The sequence below is a fragment of the Pleurodeles waltl genome, chromosome 8, assembly GCF_031143425.1.
Source record: "Pleurodeles waltl isolate 20211129_DDA chromosome 8, aPleWal1.hap1.20221129, whole genome shotgun sequence".
NCBI lineage: Eukaryota > Metazoa > Chordata > Amphibia > Caudata > Salamandridae > Pleurodeles > Pleurodeles waltl.
This window is the reverse complement of record NC_090447.1, coordinates 1,492,524,057-1,492,539,178: the sequence shown is the minus strand read 5'-3', so window position 1 is coordinate 1,492,539,178 and position 15,122 is coordinate 1,492,524,057. Positions and strand designations below refer to the sequence as shown.

Genomic DNA, 15,122 nt, shown 5'->3' with positions numbered 1-15,122 from the left:
ACTTTTCCTATGGAAGCTAGGTCCTAACTATAACTACCTACTGGCGACCGCCAGTAGATTATACATATATATATATATATACACACACATAAATGTAGGAATGTAGGGGGCTTATACTAGAAAATGTTATATAAATAAAATTAAACAGATTAAGAAAAAATAAGTTAAAAATCTCAGGCTCGCGGGGGCAATTACTCTACTTCTTGCTATATAAAGGAACATTTACAAATGCTGATCTGATGCATTGACTGTGCCTTTCCTGATCCCACAAACTCAAAGGATGGCTAAGAGGCTTTGCTAATGGGGGTACCTCTAGGAGAACAATAGAGCAGTGGTGTAGCAAAGGCCTCCGCAGCCCCTGCGGTGCGGGGAGCCCCGACCTACAGCGGGCCCCTCCATGTTCTTTGCAGAGCCCCCTCCCCCAGACTTTGTTACGCCACTGCAATAGGGTGCTTCCTAAGGGGCACCTTTACTAATAACAGGGTGGAAAATAGAATTTGTTTTTGAGAAAAGGAAGGGCTTTAAATTATACAGAGTGAAGAAAAAGTCTAAACTTACAAAAGGATGACTAAACAACATAAAAAGAGATAAAAATGGGAGGACGATTAAAAAACATAAAAGGGGATAAAAATGGGAGGGTGACTAAAAAACATAAAAAGAGATAAAAATGGGAGGATGACTAAAAAACATAAACAGGGATAAAAATGGGAGGCTGACTAAAAAAAAAATGGATAACAACGGAAATATAAAAACAGTGGCAAAGTAAAATACTGCCCCACCAGAGCAGCGCGGAAGTGCACTTCTTTTCAGGTGGATGTGCACATGTGATTAGAACAGACATGTTGCTGCTGGCCACTGCCCTTTGCTCTGTATTTCCTTGTATAATTAATCACGTGTTAATACATGAGGCAACAACCGCAGCTAAGTCTTTCGCTAGCCAGATCTAAAATCGTCCCTCCCGCCGCCCCCTCGAGGCCCGGGCCTTCCAAAGAAAGCAACTTCAATAATAATAAAAAGGAAAAAGACGGAGAAGTACTTTTTATTCTCACAGCAAGAGCACGAAGCCATTTCTGCACAGTAATGAATCTGGGCGCCCCGGGCCGGCGAGGAGTCTTTTCTGTGCATTTTACATGATGGGAGCAATTTTAGAAAAGGGCCGCTCTGGCGGTAATGGGCCTCGCTGAGCGCCGGGGACGCCCCTCGCTTAAGACTCTCAGCATCTGCTGACATTGCTCTGACCTTCACCCCGGCCACTGAAAGCGGACGGTGAACAATGCAGACCGATGCCTACCGCTCGGCCCTTGGTGGAGGGGTGCAAACACCCGGATGTCGGGGTACCCAAGTCCTTACATGAGCCTCCAGATTTTCACAGAATGATTTACTGATGAAGACTTCTCTTGCAGCCAGTGGCGCAACGAAACTTGAGGGGGTCCCCATGCAAAGTGCATGAGAGGGGGCCCCCTCCGGACTTACCCAGGAGCTCTCAGGCCCCGGTACTGTGCTGAGGAGGCCCCCTGGAGCTGGGCCAACCGCACGCGGCGGTTGCGGGGGCCTTTGTTACGCCACTGCTTGCAGCAGTGTAATGAAAAGACGCCACACTCCCTCTGACGGGCCAAGCAGGAGCCGCACAAGTGGCCGCTGGTGTCTAGGAGGGTGCCCCCGACGTAGTAGCACATATTTTCTTTTTGTAATAGTGGCATATTTTAGTGAAACTCAGGAGAATGGGGATTTGGTGGACAGCCCACTGCAGGGATGTCTGCCCCTCCCTCGGGGTTTTTGGGAGAGGGTGCCGTCAAAGTGACTGCCCGTCACCCTCCTTTGTGTTGTTCTACATGGGAGCCATGTGTAGCCCTAGAAGGCTATATAGGGTGCCCTTTTGGGCTCCCTGGACCATTTTAGGTTTCAGGTGACCTCGTGGCTAGGGTGACCAGAATTTTAAAGCCAAAAAACGGGACACTGCATAAAAATAGAAGAAGGACAACACGTTTTCTTCAAAGGAGCGCCGAGAATGACAGCGTTCATCACCACAGAATTACAGAAGAGGCACTAAGAACACAAATCAAATGCAATTTTTAAAGCCAGTATAATGTCTGTTAATTGAATAGTTTTCCAATAACACCTGCTTTGTATTTCTGCTTTAGAAAACAAAAAAATCACTTACAGTTTTCAGGCGACTCTCTTTAAAAACCGGGACATGAGCTACATTTCTCAAAATCTGCCGGGACAGCTGGTGAAAAACCGGGACTGTCCTGGCAAATCCAGGACGCCTGGTCACCCTACTTGTGGCAGGGAGCCCTGGTAGCTTTTTCCATGTGGCAACGTTGTCAGAGAAAGTTGGGGTGGAGGATGGAGCCCAACACCGACAAGATTGCTGAAGCTATGCGCCTGGTACGTGAAGCAGGGCGCATGCACATATTAGTGGACGGGGCACCTGAGGCAGGCTTGGCGAGACCAGAATGGCGAGCCTCCGACCGCGTAACTGGGGTCGTACTAGCTTGGTCGCTGCGCGCAAGATGCAGGCGGTGTTGACACAGGCGAGACCCAGAGGACACTTGCAGGGGATAACTGCTGCACCATCACATAAGCATGTCAGCTGGGGTCAAAGAGGATCTCAGGATGTGGGGTTCTTCTTGAATTCCTTCAATGGAATACTGTTGGCCCGTCAGGACGAACTTGATTGGGATGTGCAGATATTCTCAAATGCGGCCAGAGATCTGGGCTTGGCTGTGGTTTGGCGGGGCCGCAGGTGTGCGGAAGAGTGGCTGGTACAGCCAATCAATCAATCAGGATTTATAAAGTGCTGCAAATCACCTGTGAGGGTCTCAAGGCGCTGGAGTCGCTAGCTCATTTGGGGTGCTCTATTCATTTGCACAGCCATGTCTTGAGTCCTTTCCTGAATTCGCGGAGCGATGCAACGTGCCTGAGGTGCAGGGGAAGGTGGTTCAAGGCTCTGGCCACCAGGTGAGAGACGGAGTGTCCTCTGCTGTTGGATTGGCGGATCGGGGATGTCTGAGAGGAAAAGGGAGGCGGATCATAGGTGCCTGGTTGGTTGGTGGAAGGTAGGAGAAAGCACTGCATTCCTTGGACTCTTTGCACTAGTGGTAGCTATCACACTGTGGGGAGCAGAAGTGGCGCACCGGAAGCTGCTGTTCCCAGTGGACAACATGGCTGTTGCGCAGGTGGTAAACAGACGGCTGGTGAGAGATGCACAGTTGCTGAAATTGTTGCCTGTTTTTGTGCTGGGTTGTCCTCAGCATGATATCACTTTCAAGGCACGGCATGTGCCAGGAGGAGACAATGACACTGCGGATGCTTTGTCTCATTTTCAGTGGAAGAGATTCCGTGGGCTGGCCAAGGACGCAAACCAATGCAAGACACCTATACCAGGGGATTTGTGGTCGGTAGGCAACACAGGAAGGTGTAGTTGATGGTAGGGTCCCTAGCTGAATTGACAAGGAGAGTTTATGGTTAGGCGGGGTCAGAATTATTGGCATCAGAGGCACACTGCAAGGGGGCAGTAATTGTCGTGAGTGACAATTGCAGGGAAGCTTGCGGGTATTGCCCTTATGGGCAACTTGATGTGGGGCTACGCATAGTCAGCCGGGGAACTGGGACAGCGGATGCTCGAGGGGTGGCCAAGGAAGCAAGGTCGCTTGGGGAGATCCTGGAGGCTCTTATCTTGGAATTTGTTTTGTCGGGTACTACGGCATTTGCCATTGGTTTGCAGGGGAGAGGAGGACGTTTGCATGTTCACCACTTTGATGTCCTGGATGTTTTCTGGTTCATTTTGAGTGTCTGAATTGCTGGTCTGAGGGGCAAGGGGGGAATGACCTCAGAGGATGTAACAAGGAGCGAGGGTAGATTTGCAGTATGGCTGCAAAGCTCCAATACTGAACAGCGAGCACGAGGGAAGAATGTGGTATTGCAAGCACTTCCAGGTTCTGTGCAATGCCCAATAGCATGGGGTGACAGGTGGGTCGTGCATTGTAAGGTTTTCAGGGGTGGGGCGGGGTAGTTTTTCTGCACCTGTCTGGGATGAAGGTTACAGCATTCCAGCTCCTCTCTGTTTTGTGAAGTACGCTTGTTGCTTTGGGGGACCACGCCTCAATATGAGACACATTTGTTCCGGATTGGCTCTGTGACCAAAGCTGGCAATCGCAGCTGGGCATGGGAAGACCCAGGAGGCTGGGGCGCTGGCCTTCAGATTTCTTTCAGAGATATATGGGTGGAGGTTGTTGGTCTGGAGGTGGAAGATATATATAGCCATCTGGATAGTCGGACATGCCTTTATCAAATGGGCAGAATGACAGGCGGCACAGAGAGCCTATGGGACCCACTTGGGATTCATCCAATGGCTGTTTCCCATTACTTGGCAGGGAAAAGGGGGCATAAAATGGCGTGAGTTGATCAGGTGTTTAAATGGTATGCTGGTGGGAGGGAGATGCCCTAATGTGTTGGTCATTCATTTGGGGGAGAATGATCCTGTACTAGAAGGGGTGTGGTGCTGATGAGGGATATGAAACATGACCTAAGGCCGGTGAAGGCACAGCAGTCCGGTTGCTTCGTGATCTGGATGGAGTTTATGCCGCACAGGCAGTGGAGGGAGTCGTGAAGCTGGCAGCAGATGATAGGGCACGCACGAAGATCATCAGGGAGATGAGCCGGTTTGCAGGGATCTTGGTTTTGGCTGCATTTGCAACTCGGATATTCAGTATGTTAACGTCAAGTTTTTTCAAGGCAACGGGGTTCATCTTTCTCGGGTAGGAATGGAATTGTACCTTTTGGAGTTGAAGGAAGTTGTGCTGCAGTCCCTGAATATCCATAGATGAATTGGGACTCCTGGGAAGGTCAGCTACAAAGGATTGTGGGGAGGGAAGGGGGCAGAAAAAGTTACTAAACAGCCTTTTTCTGGGTGGAGGTGGCCTGGAAAGTTTTCCAGGAGGTTGAAGAAGTTGGAGTGGCATTGCCATTGGCGAAACACAGGGAAAGGGAGGGTAGGCAGGAAGTTTAGTTGCTTAGAGTTTAATACTTGCACATAGGCTGGAGGGATATGGTAAAGTTGAAAATGTTGAATTGTGCTTCAGTAGTAATGAGATACTTGTGCAGTGGTGTATTTTGGGTGGGACAGTAGGGGTGAGGGTAGGACACTGGGTATTTAATAGGAGGTTTAGCGAGGTGGTAGTTTTGTAGAGTAGTTTGCCCAGGAATAAGATGTTCATGTGCATCTGTTTCAATAAATAGGCCTTTTCCACACTTACAAGATGGTCAGTGTTTTGTACTGTGCCCCTATCTCCCAATCACAAACTGGCAGTTTTCCTGTTGAACTGCACAAGTGGGAAATGGAATGACAGGTGTGATGCGAGCAACAACAAACTAGAGAGTTCAAGAGAAGCACAATGTTTCTTCTAGCTTTCTTCATGCATAGAACCCTTTCAGGGATGCCATTGTTTGACTGAACAATTTATATTTGAATAATAGACTTCTTCAACTTTTGCAGAGCCCAATGAAGCTGCTTCCATGGTGTATAAGACAGAGGTACACAATTACACTCAGAGGTGAAAACTTGTGGCAAAGTACAACAAGCCAAATGAGTCAAAGATTCCACAGTCACTGGAGACTTTACCTCTATCACAATTTCATATGTTCAGTAACAAGACACGCCCTAATGTCTAAATCCAGGAGCCCTAGTAAATCCCAGGACAAAACAAATTCACTCTAGAATCATAAAGTTACAGATTTCTAGGGGAGTCAAAAATACCTTTTGAGCATAAGTATTTACACACAAAGGAACATACTAATGCAGACACAAGGGACATACACATGCACACTCACAGACACACTCGGATACACACATAGAGATTTACATTAAGACTTGTGTGTGCCCACACACACACACACACACACTCACACTCAGAGTTAAAAAAAGGAGTGATGCAAGTGATATACCTCGTTGATCTTCCGTCCTAATTTCTGTAAAAAAGACTTCTATTCAGAAGTCAGAGATTTGTTGGGATCTGGAGCTTGAAAAACCATCCAAGGCTCGTATTACAGAAACCGGATCCAATATGTGGTTCTTGATAATCGTTGCTGTCGCATCTGGAGCTTGACAAAGTCTCCAAGAATCAGCTTACAGAAGCAGGCCTAAATGTGGGGTTACTGATCGCCTTTTGTGAGGGATCTGGAATCATTAGAAGCCTCCAAGGATCATGCTGCAGAAGCAGTCTGAATGTGTGGTTCTTGATCATATTTGGGGAGGAATCTGGAATATGACGAAGTCTTTGAGGATCATGTTACAGAAGCAGGTCTGAATGTGTGGTTATTGGTCACCTTTTGTAAGGAATCTAGGGTCATAAGAAGACGCCAAGTATAATGTTGCAGAAACAATCTAAATGCATGATCATATTTGGTGAGGGATCTGGACTCATGAGAATCCTTCGAGGAGCATGTTACAGAAGCAGATCTGAATGGGTGGTTATTGATTCTCTTTTGTGAAGGATCTACAGTCAGTAGAAGACTTCATGTATCATGTCACAGAAGCACTCTGAATGTGTAGTTCTTGATCATGTTTGGTGAGGGATCTGGAGTCTTGAGAATTCTTCGAAGAGCACATTACAGAAGCAACTCTGAATGGGTGTTATTGATTATCTTTTGTGAGGGATCTAACGTCAGAAAAAGATGTCAAGTATTACGTCTCAGAAACAGTCTGAATGTGTGATTTTTTTCCATTTTTGACGAGGGATTGTGAGTCTAGAGAATACTTCAAGAGTCGGCTTACATAGGCAGATCTAAATGTGATGCTATGAATCATCTTTTGTGAGGGCTCTAGAGTCAGAAGAAGACTTCAAGTCTCATGCCGCAGAAACAGTCTGAATGTGCGGCTCTTGATCATGTTTGATGAGGGATCTGGAGTCTGGAGAAGCCTATGAGGATCACTTTACAAAAGCAGTCTGAATGTGTTGTTCTTGATCATGTTTGGTGAGCGATCTTGAGCTTGAAGATTTCTTTGAGGATGACAATACGGAGGCAGGTCTGAATGTGTGGTTATAGACAACTTTAATGATGAGAAAACATTCTATCATGCTTCCATTCAGTTTCAGAGAAGGGCAGGACATTCAGATTTGAATGAGAGACAGACTGATACCAGCCAATGACACTGTGGGTGTCACCTAAGCACTTACAGAAGACATAACAGATTTACTCACTGCTTTTCTATTGCTCGCTTTTGAACTAAATTGTACTTACAACATGATTTTTTCATGAAGGCTTCCTCTGTCTAGGGAGACTTTGCTTTCAATGGTGTTTGCAAAAATGAATGTTAATTCGACCAAGAGCCAGAACAAGGCACCAAAATCATGGTCTGGAGTTGAACCATATCAACCAAACTAACGTTTAACAGCAAGAACAAGTAATAATCATTACAGCTGCAAGGAGTTCTTCATAAGTGGTGGACCCAAAACAATCATCTCCATAACAAGATAAATTCCAATCCCATAATGATGTATTTTTTCAATATTGTTTTAGTTCAAGTACCCAGTTCAAGTACCTATCTATCATCAATCAAAGCTGATTGTATTTTTTGATTTGTCACTACATTTGCTTTTCTCCATATTTGGGGCAATACTTTTATTATAAAAATATTCAAATTACGGGCTTTCATCATAGAAGGAAATGAGGACGAAATAAATATGTGTTACGTGTTCAAATAAAGAGCTTCTAGCTGTTTAAAACAATATTTAAAAAAATGCTCACAATAATGTACTCCTTACTTCATGGTCATGGAACCCAACGTTTTAGAGAGGCAAACTTGTCAGGTCACAGATTTCACCAGAGTACCATAATCAGATGTTGTCAGAGGTATATCTCTAGCCTAGAAAAACACAGTCAAAACTCCTGGGACTGGTACAAGACCACTTGGATAATCATCTGCATGAGCAATGCTCCTAATCACAATGCTGCCAGGGTTTTGCTTCTCCATAGCGGAGTTTGAAGGTTGAAATAGCTTGGGTGACAATACAAACTGACTACCGACCCGACCAAGCAACCATGGGCAAGGTAATATAATGACACATATACATTGAATCTGTGTCATAGTTTTATTGTTCAAATCAAGGATTCATCATAGAGATGACATGATTGCTAAATCCCAAGTGTTTCTTTCTTTGTGGCAGCTATAGGATTCCATAGGATCAGTGGTAATCACTGGACTTCACAGTTAAATATCAAAGTTGCTCACCCACAGCAATAGTTCTCCAGTTGGGTATTCACTCCAGATTCATAATATTAGAATAATGGCAGGCACACACATTTGTACCCTTAAAATTGAAATCATTTCAGAAAATCTTTGTCACTTTAGAAAATTATATTTGAAAATGAGAAACTACTCATGAGAAACGACTGGTCATTTACATTTCCACCTAGGCTGACAGGAGTCTACGTTAGCTTATAGAGTCTGGCACCAAAGAGCGGACTTCATGCCCATCGCTTTTTCATTTTATAGGAGGGGAGAAAGAAAGGATTGGTTGTTATCTGAAGGAGGATACTTAAGCTGTAGAACGTTTATCACAGGTAGGTACCATTTCCTTCTCCAGTAATGGACTTTGCACAGATTATTATTCTTGGAACAGGCTTCACAGAAGTGAATCAACCAAACAGGAGGTGGCTAGTTAAGGCTCCTGTACCGACAGATTTTGAGAGGTGCCTAATCAACTTGAGCATCAGCCTTTACATTGGATTGTTGGAAATAAGTGGAACAAAAATGTGACCAGAATTCCAAGTAGTATCCCAACATATTTAGGTAAAGCAGGATATTGCTTCAACTCATGGTGCACCTGAGCAACGGGGAAGAACCTGTTAGATTTCTGGGAGCACGACTTTATGCATTCCAGGATCCACCAGATATAATTTGTTTCATGATCTCTCCTCCTCAATTATTCACTGCATTAGAGACCGATAGCTTCATAGATCACCCGGGGCCCTGGTTCTCATGAGGTAATGCAAGATATCGCTCTTTACTTTACTTTTTTTTGTTACTTTACTTCTAATATAGTAAGTTCCTGCTCCACCAAACTGGAACATTTCAGAGTGGAAGCAGCAGGTAAACGGATACATTAGGAGACTACTTTAGGTGAAAATTAAGACGGTCCCTCACTACTTCATCTTCTTACTTCTGCCCTGATTGGCGACAAAGCATCTGACGGTGCTGATGGGATGCTCAGCATTGAAAAATATCTCTGGGTGGGGGAAGACTACTGAGGAAGATATCGTAGCGACCCAGTGGGAAGGAGCGGAGACAGCACCCAACAGGGCAGAAGAGGGACAGGGCCATTTTTAAGCACCTCTGTAGGGGACAGACTCCCTCCAATCTTTCTTTCGACCTGAAAAACCTGTTTTAGGAGAAAGGTTTCAGTTAGTGGCGTTTGCTGCCTCTGCGTGGGAGCTGTGTGCCTCCCTCCACACAGAGCCAGAAATATCAAAGGAGGCATGCAATGCAGACACCTGGAATGCCGAGCTTCACCTGACATCCTGCCATCACAAAGGGATAGGTACTTAAAGAAACCTATGCCTGGGGTGGAGGGGCTGCTCCTTTTGTGTACAGCAAACCACTCTCTTTACATAAGCTTTTCCTTTCAAATGTGACAAGAGAGCGGTGGATGTTAGGAAACCCAAAAGGGTTCAAATGGATGCCTCTGGAAGGAAAGAACATTTGATACACAAGGTGCCACAAAACTGAGGAAAAAACACTGAGGTCAAACGACTTCTAGGATACTGAGCTAACCGAGGTCAAATGACTTCTGGGATGCTAAGCTAACTAAGGTCAAATGACTTCTGGGATGCTGACTTCACCGAGGTCCAGTGACTTCTGGGATGCTGAGCTAACCGAGGTCAAATGACTTCTGGGATGCTGAGTTCACCGAGGTCAAATGACTTCTGGGATGCTGAGTTCACCGAGGTCAAATGACTTCTGGGATGCTGAGTTCACTGAGGTCAAATGACTTCTGGGATGCTAAGCTAACCGAGGTCAAATGACTTCTGGGATGCTGAGTTCACCGAGGTCCAGTGACTTCTGGGATGCTGAGCTAACCGAGGTCAAATGACTTCTGGGATGCTGAGTTCACCGAGGTCAAATGACTTCTGGGATGCTGAGCTAACCGAGGTCAAATGACTTCTGGGATGCTGAGTTCACCGAGGTCAAATGACTTCTGGGATGCTGAGTTCACCGAGGTCAAATGACTTCTGGGATGCTGAGTTCACTGAGGTCAAATGACTTCTGGGATGCTAAGCTAACCGAGGTCAAATGACTTCTGGGATGCTGAGTTCACTGAGGTCAAATGACTTCTGGGATGCTGAGTTCACTGAGGTCAAATGACTTCTGGGATGCTGAGTTCACCGAGGTCCAATTACTTCTGGGATGCTGAGCTAACCGAGGTCAAATGACTTCTGGAATGCTGAGTTCACAGAGGTCCAATGACTTCTGGGATGCTGAGCTAACGGAGGTCAAATGATTTATGGAATGCTGAGTTCACCGAGGTGAAGTGGGCTTCTCTCACCCTAGAATCAAAAGTTAAAGAATCAATTCCTTTCTCTGGGTTGAACAGTATTTCTTGAGCTTCTTACCGCTTATATTTCTCATTTAAAAGGTGGGATGTAAAAAAAAGGTTTAGTAAAAATACAGAAATTTTAAGTTCCACATTTCTGAGTTTTTTAGGTAAAGCCTGGTGACTTGGAACTATCGTGAGTTTGTGACTTTGGGCAAAAAAATCTTACTGGAGAACGAAAATGTGTATAAATCCAGGAAGAACAGAAACCCAACAAAAAGTCAGATACATTTTTTTGCAAATCAAGAATGTGCACTTACAGTTCTATTGCCTTGTTCCACATGATGACATATCCTGAGAGAATAAAGGACTCGATATTTACAATGTGCGTGTTTCCTCTCTCCGTTCCAACGTACAGCCATTTGCTCTGGAAGGGAAGGTGGCAGGAAGTGATGCTGCAAGAGAAAAAACAGAAGGATGCTTTTCAACAACCTGTGGCACAGAAAGAGGTCACCATCAGAGTTAACTCCTATGGAAGACTTCTGATAGGCTCTTCAAAGAGGGATAACTCATACACATCACATATTCCACCAGGGCCCCACCACCCCATCCTTTGGGCATAACCACAGCATACCTAAATATTCTCCATTCAAGTCCATTGCATGAAAAATGATTGCCATGAATATTCATTTTGTGAACCTGTGGTATGAGGTAAATTGCAGTTTCCTCCTCCTCAAGCCCACCTACACCACACCATGAGACTATACAACGTTGGAGGTGCAAGTTGTGCTAAAATGGTGGCAGAGAGTGGTAGGGAAACGGGGATCGCTGAGGTTAAAAAAAAAGTTCTGAGCTAATTGGGGGCAAAGTAGTCAGAGTAGGAAACAAGGGCCCATATTTATGGAAAACGGTGCAGCGCCATGTAGCAAGTCACTTTGGTGCGCTGCAGTGCATCAATGGGGAAGGCCAGGAATGCGCTGTATTTAAGGCATACGGGACATTCCTGTCCTTTCCCCCTGCGCTGTAGCACAATGGCCAGCCTACCGCCAACGCAGGCACCCTTGTACCACGGTGCAAGGGTGTCTGTGTTGCATGTAGGATTGTTTGTGTGCAGGAAAGTGAACCTTCCTGCACACAAACAATCCTGGGAGACATACTCCTCTTTCTATGTGTGCTGCAAAATGCAGCACACAAAGAAAGAGGAAAAGACAATGAAAACTAAAGATATAAGGAGGCATAAGGTTTTGGCGTATTCCCAAGTTTACAAGTTTTTGTAAATCTGGGAATACATCAGAATCCATGGGAGTTGTGTGGGAACACCCATGCAACGGCCATGGAATGGCTTCCTAGGGCACAGTAAGGCAATGCAGCAATTTGCACTCCGTTGCCTTACTCCATATTTTTGGAGCCACGCAAAATGGCTTTGCGTGGCTTCACAAATGGGACTTAAGGTTTGCATCACACATGTATTACGTTGCACGGTGCAAGCATGACGTACACTTCTCATAAATATGCCCCTAAGTTGGTGGAGGCACTCTCCTGAAAAAAAAAGCATGCAGGCTGAGGCAGGATGGTGAGCAACCCATTAGAGACAGGCCACAAGGCTATTTTTGTATCTGTTGCAATCCTGGCCACCATCACAGTAATATACTCTGCCCCACATCCCTCTAGGACAGACTTGGGGCCCGATTCACAAAAGTAAACTTAGACGTTTGGTCTAAACTTTACGACTTTGGGAATTCACGAGTAGTAACTTTACATCCGCACTCGGGCCCCAAAGGCGGACGTAAAGATACTACTTGTAAATGCCCTTTGCAAATTCCCAAAGTCGTAAACATAGACGTTTGATCTAAATTTAGACCCTACGTTTAAGTTTACATTTGTGAATCGGGCCCCTGAGAGAAGATGGACAAATAGTCTCAAAAAGAAAAGAAGGAACAGGAAAAGAGAGTGCTGGATAGAGTAAAACATGAAATCAAGCAAGCATGGAGCACACTGTAAGAAGGTCACAACATAGTGAGTGGTAATAACCTGCCCTGCTTGACCTGGATGAGGTTGATCCCTCCGTTGGCGCCTTCATTCGCAATCCCATCTTAATCATACATTACTGAAGGACCGCAACAGTGCTTGCTATAGTCGTGCCCATTAGAGCACTTGAATCTGAAGGGTCTGCAGGAAGACGGTGCAGTCGAGCGGAGAATTGACGCTCCCAGATCACTGCATTTATCGCTGCATTACAGGCGCTGAAGGCGGAGGGGCGTTGTTCTGCAAGGATCTCCAGAGGGCATCGCCAGTAGCAACATACAACCATTTCGATAACGATGATGAATGAACCGGGCAATTTGGTTGACAATATTTATATTACAATGAAGTCTAAGAATAGAATCTTCACCGGGGATTTGAAGGGCCTACAACATTAACCTAATCACTTGAATCCTTCACAGCTGAGAGACAGGCAGCAGTTTAAATATCACTCAGGAGGTTGGTCTTTAGGGACGAAAGAAGATCTGGGAAGGGAATGGGGGAGATATTCTACGTTTGTAACAGGGAAACATACATCAATTAATGAGACATGTGAAGATCTTCTCTTTACAGCCACACATTTTCTAACCATGTTCTCACATTTAGGTGGATAAGAGATATTTTCAGATTATAATAATTGGGCGACAAGACTAGCATTTGAAGGTTACTGTTTTACAAGGAAGCATTAACACCATCAACAATGTTTATTCGAAAGTCAAAGACAATCATAAAAGCATACACACAAAGATCAATAAATCAGTGCACACATAAAGTTAGAAAGTCATTTGTTTCTGGTAAAATACAGCCTATTTAAGAAAGCGCTCCTCTCTATAAAATACATCCTCAGTTGATAACGATTGCAGAAGCGTAAAGATGCCCTAGATTTACTAAACCCTTAATAGAGACAACTGAAATCGCGATCTAAAAACGTAAAATTTGCAGAGAAACATACAAAGTAAAACCGATTGGGTAGGAGTGCCATCACAAGGACATACACTCTCACTCAGATTCCCAAAATATCCCAATGGAAAACATAAGACATGGCTGATGGTACCTGCCCTAATCCTCAGTAGCAAAGCCCTCTGCCAGCTCCTGGTGCTGGCGTCAGGTAACCCTCTAGGCCACCCTTCGCTGTTAGGATAGAATATGGTCGCAGGAGCGGCTTTCTCTGTTCATCAAGCAGTCAACCTGGTGGATTTTTTCTTTGGCGATTCAACTGCAGTGTTATTCCATTCAACCTGGAAAAATGCTGATTAATTTATTTAATGTGAAAAAGCAGGGCCACTGAATGCAACCCACTGCTTTCTTAAGGGATTAAAATACAGGGCTTCTAGCACCAGCACAGGGCACCGTGGGCATCGGACTGCAAGAAACCAAGTCACAGACCTTTTACCTCCAAATGGGAGCCCAAACAAGTAAGGCAAACAGCAGCATCCAGCCATCAGGATCTGGAACAACCAGAGCCTGCAGTTTCACATCCAGAAAGCACCACACTAGAATAACCAGACCATGGAGTTTCACATCCAGAAAGCACCACAGTAGAATAACCAGACCACGGAGTTTCACATCCAGAAAGCACCACACTAGAATAACCAGACCACGGAGTTTCACATCCAGAAAGCACTACAGTAGAATAACCAGACCATGGAGTTTCACATCCAGAAAGCACCACAGTAGAATAAATGGGGCATGCAGTTCACGTCCAGAATGCACCACACTAGAATAAACATAGCATGAGACTAGAATAAACAGAGCATGCAGTTTCACATCCAGAAAGCACCACACTAGAATAAACAGAGCATGCTGTTTCAAGTTCAGAAAGCACCACACTAGAATAAACAGAGCATGTAATTTAGTTCACGTCCATAAAGAAACACACTAGAATAAACATAGCATGAGACTAGAATAAAATAAACAGAGCATGCAGTTTCACGTTCAGAAAGCACCACACTAGAATAAACAGAGCATGCAGTTTCACATTCAGAAAGCACCACACTAGAATGAACAGAGCATGCGGTTTCACGTTCAGAAAGCACCACACTAGAATAACCAGGGCATGCAGTTTCACGTTCAGAAAGCACCACACTAGAATACGCAGAGCATTCAGTTTCACATCCAGAAAGCACCACACTATAATATGCAGAGCATGCAGTTTCACATTCAGAAAGCATCACAATAGAATAAACAGAACATCCAGTTTCACATCCAGAAAGTACCACACTAGAATGAACAGAGCATGCAGTTTCACATTCAGAAAGCACCACACTAGAATAACCAGAGCATGAAGTTTCACGTTCAGAAAGCACCACACTAGAATACGCAGAGCATTCAGTTTCACATCCAGAAAGCACCACACTATAATATGCAGAGCATGCACTTTCACATCCAGAAAGCACCACACTAGAATATGCAGAGCATGCACTTTCACGTTCAGAACACTAGAATAAACAGAGAATGCAGTTTCACATCCAGAAAGCATCACACTAGAATAAACAGAGAATGCAGTTTCAAATCCAGAAAGCACCACACAAGAATGTGCAGAGCATGCAGATTCACGTTCAAAAC

General features: G+C 44.9%; 1 protein-coding gene across 5 annotated transcripts in view; it reads right to left on the bottom strand.

The window, feature by feature from the left end:
• Positions 1–15,122, bottom strand: part of STXBP5L (syntaxin binding protein 5L) — a 1,301,131-nt gene that overhangs the window by 734,754 nt on the left and 551,255 nt on the right. For all 5 annotated transcript variants that reach the window (XM_069202705.1, XM_069202706.1, XM_069202709.1 and 2 more), the window contains exon 5: positions 10,856–10,990. In XM_069202705.1, coding sequence (XP_069058806.1) covers positions 10,856–10,990 — 135 coding nt within the window. The remainder of the gene's footprint in view (positions 1–10,855; positions 10,991–15,122) is intronic.